Source organism: Fukomys damarensis, unplaced genomic scaffold, assembly GCF_012274545.1.
Source record: "Fukomys damarensis isolate Sample0158 unplaced genomic scaffold, DMR_v1.0_HiC HiC_scaffold_24, whole genome shotgun sequence".
Classification (NCBI taxonomy): domain Eukaryota; kingdom Metazoa; phylum Chordata; class Mammalia; order Rodentia; family Bathyergidae; genus Fukomys; species Fukomys damarensis.
The window spans coordinates 72175975-72178173 of record NW_022900936.1 but is presented as its reverse complement, the minus strand read 5'-3'; the positions used below and the strand labels follow the sequence as shown (position 1 = coordinate 72178173).

The window sequence follows — 2199 nt, the reverse complement described above, 5'->3', positions numbered from 1 at the left end:
CTGGTGATTTTCACAACAAATCTATGAGGCAGGACCTATTTTTAGTGCACCAAATTTATTATAAATACAGATCCTGAAACAGAGAAGGAAGAGTCTGTCCAAGGCATGCAGGTAAAAAGTGGCCATGAGAGAACTCTAACCCAAGCAATGTGTATGCAGTCTATGCTTAGGTCCAGTGCTATCACTTTGTATACATAAATATACAAACACTTTGGTTCTACTTTTTTATCTTTTGTGCCTACTGATTCCCAGCAACATTTTTTCTGTCTTTTCTTCTCTCTCTCTCTCTCTCTCTCTCTCTCTCTCTCTCTCTCTCTATTATGACACTTTTGATTCCTTATGCTCCCTTCTGTAAAGAAAGATGCAGAGGTGGTAAGGGTAAGAGACAAAATAAGTTGCAGAAAGAAATGTTTATTGTAAAAAAAAAAAAAGGATAATCTCTAGGAGATGAAATAAAACAAGCAAGTTCTGAAAGGTGATGGGCAGATTAAAGTGTCTGTGTAAACAGAATCTAAGATTCACTAAGATAACATAACCAGGGCTAGGGATTTAGGTCAGTGGTGGCACTGCCTGCCTCACAAGCATGAGGTCCTCAGTTCAATCCCCAATACCCCCCACCCACCCCACCCCCAAAAAAGAAAAGAAAAAAGATAACAATCAGACCACTGTTGGTGGGAGTATAGATTGGTGCAACCACTGAGGAAATCAATGTGAAGATTCCTCATAAAATTAGAATTAGACATTCCATTTGGCCTAGCCATTTCCCTGCTGGGTATCTTCCCAAAAAAATTAAAATCATGGAATTGTGATTTCCGGTTGTCAGAATTCCCCAGACGCAGCTGCCCAGTGGAGAAAACTGTGTGGCCCTAGGTTGCTGAGGCCCCAGCTGCGGTGGGCTCCAGGTGAGCCCGCCTTACCCTGCTCTGGCTGTAATGCATCTGCGGGGCCCAGACAGATTCAATGGCTTGGGCTACCGGGGTGGTGCCTGGGATGAGCAGGGGTTTGGAGTCGCTTTCACTGCAAGGTCCTTCAGCTCCAGGTCAGACCTAGGCCGTTGGATGATGACTCCCCTAGACACCCCGGGCAGCCACAACCTCCACTGGGGTGAGAAAAGCCCGACCTACGGTGTGAACCTCCACCTGCACCCCGTTGGAGGGCCCCGGCAGAGGAATTCTTTCCCGGCAGCGGCAAGGCAGTGGCAGCTGCAGGGGCAGAGCAGTGAACCATTGAATAGATTTGCTGGATTTGGTATTGGACTTGCATATCTCTTCACAGAAAATGTATTGGCTCATTCTTTCATCATTCTATGCCTCCAATGTCAAGTTAATTACCATGCTAGGCATTATCATCTCACTCCATTTACAGTCATCAACATTATGTACAGCTTCAACAAAACTCAGGGACCCAGACCCCTCTGGAAAGAAATGGGAAGTACATGCATTGTCCGAGGAGTCACACTTGGAGCAGAAGGCATAATTAGTGAATTTCTACCTTTGCCAAGGGAGGTTTCACACAAATGGAATCCTAAACGAATAGGGGAACACCTTCTACTGAAAGCCATAATTTATATTGTGGTAATGCCTTTTTATTTAGCAAGTCTAATGGAAACAGTCCAGAGTGAGATAATTCGAGACAATACTGGCACTTTGGAATGTGTGAAAGAAGGAATCAGAAGGGTGATAGGCTTGGGAGTGCCTCATGACTCCTTCCTCTTCTTTCCTTGATCTTTCCTACGGTGCTGCATGGAGTTCTTCACTACATCATCAGCTCAATAATTCAGAAGTTTGTCCCACTAATTCTGAAGAGAAAGACTTAAAATAACCACCTAGCTGAAAGTAGTAGCCCTGTGCAGAGTATGTTGCATGCTTATTTTCCAGAACTTATTGCTAACTTTGCTACCAGTCTTTGCACTGATGTTAGACTCTTCCCACTGGAAAAAATTTTGCATCACCTTCACATTCAAGGAACATGCACAGTAATTGACAATACAGACCTTGGCTATGCAGTGCTTCCAATTAATACACAGTATGAGGGAGAGACTGTATCAATACTATAAAGTAGGGGGAAGGAGTCCTTGGTTTTTATAAAGGGCTTGTTGCTGTTATAATACAGTACACATTACATGCAGCTGTCTTACAGATCACCAAAATTATTTACTCTACACTTCTTCAAAATAGCATTTTAAATAACTATCACTAG

At 43.4% G+C, this 2199-nt stretch overlaps 1 protein-coding gene across 1 annotated transcript; it reads left to right on the top strand.

The window, feature by feature from the left end:
- The first annotated feature begins 932 nt into the window (after positions 1–932).
- Positions 933–2199, top strand: LOC104859190 (solute carrier family 25 member 46-like). Its single transcript, XM_019206659.1, is given in 3 exon segments — positions 933–1617; positions 1830–2033; positions 2036–2199. Coding segments are annotated over 3 exon segments (1053 nt in total).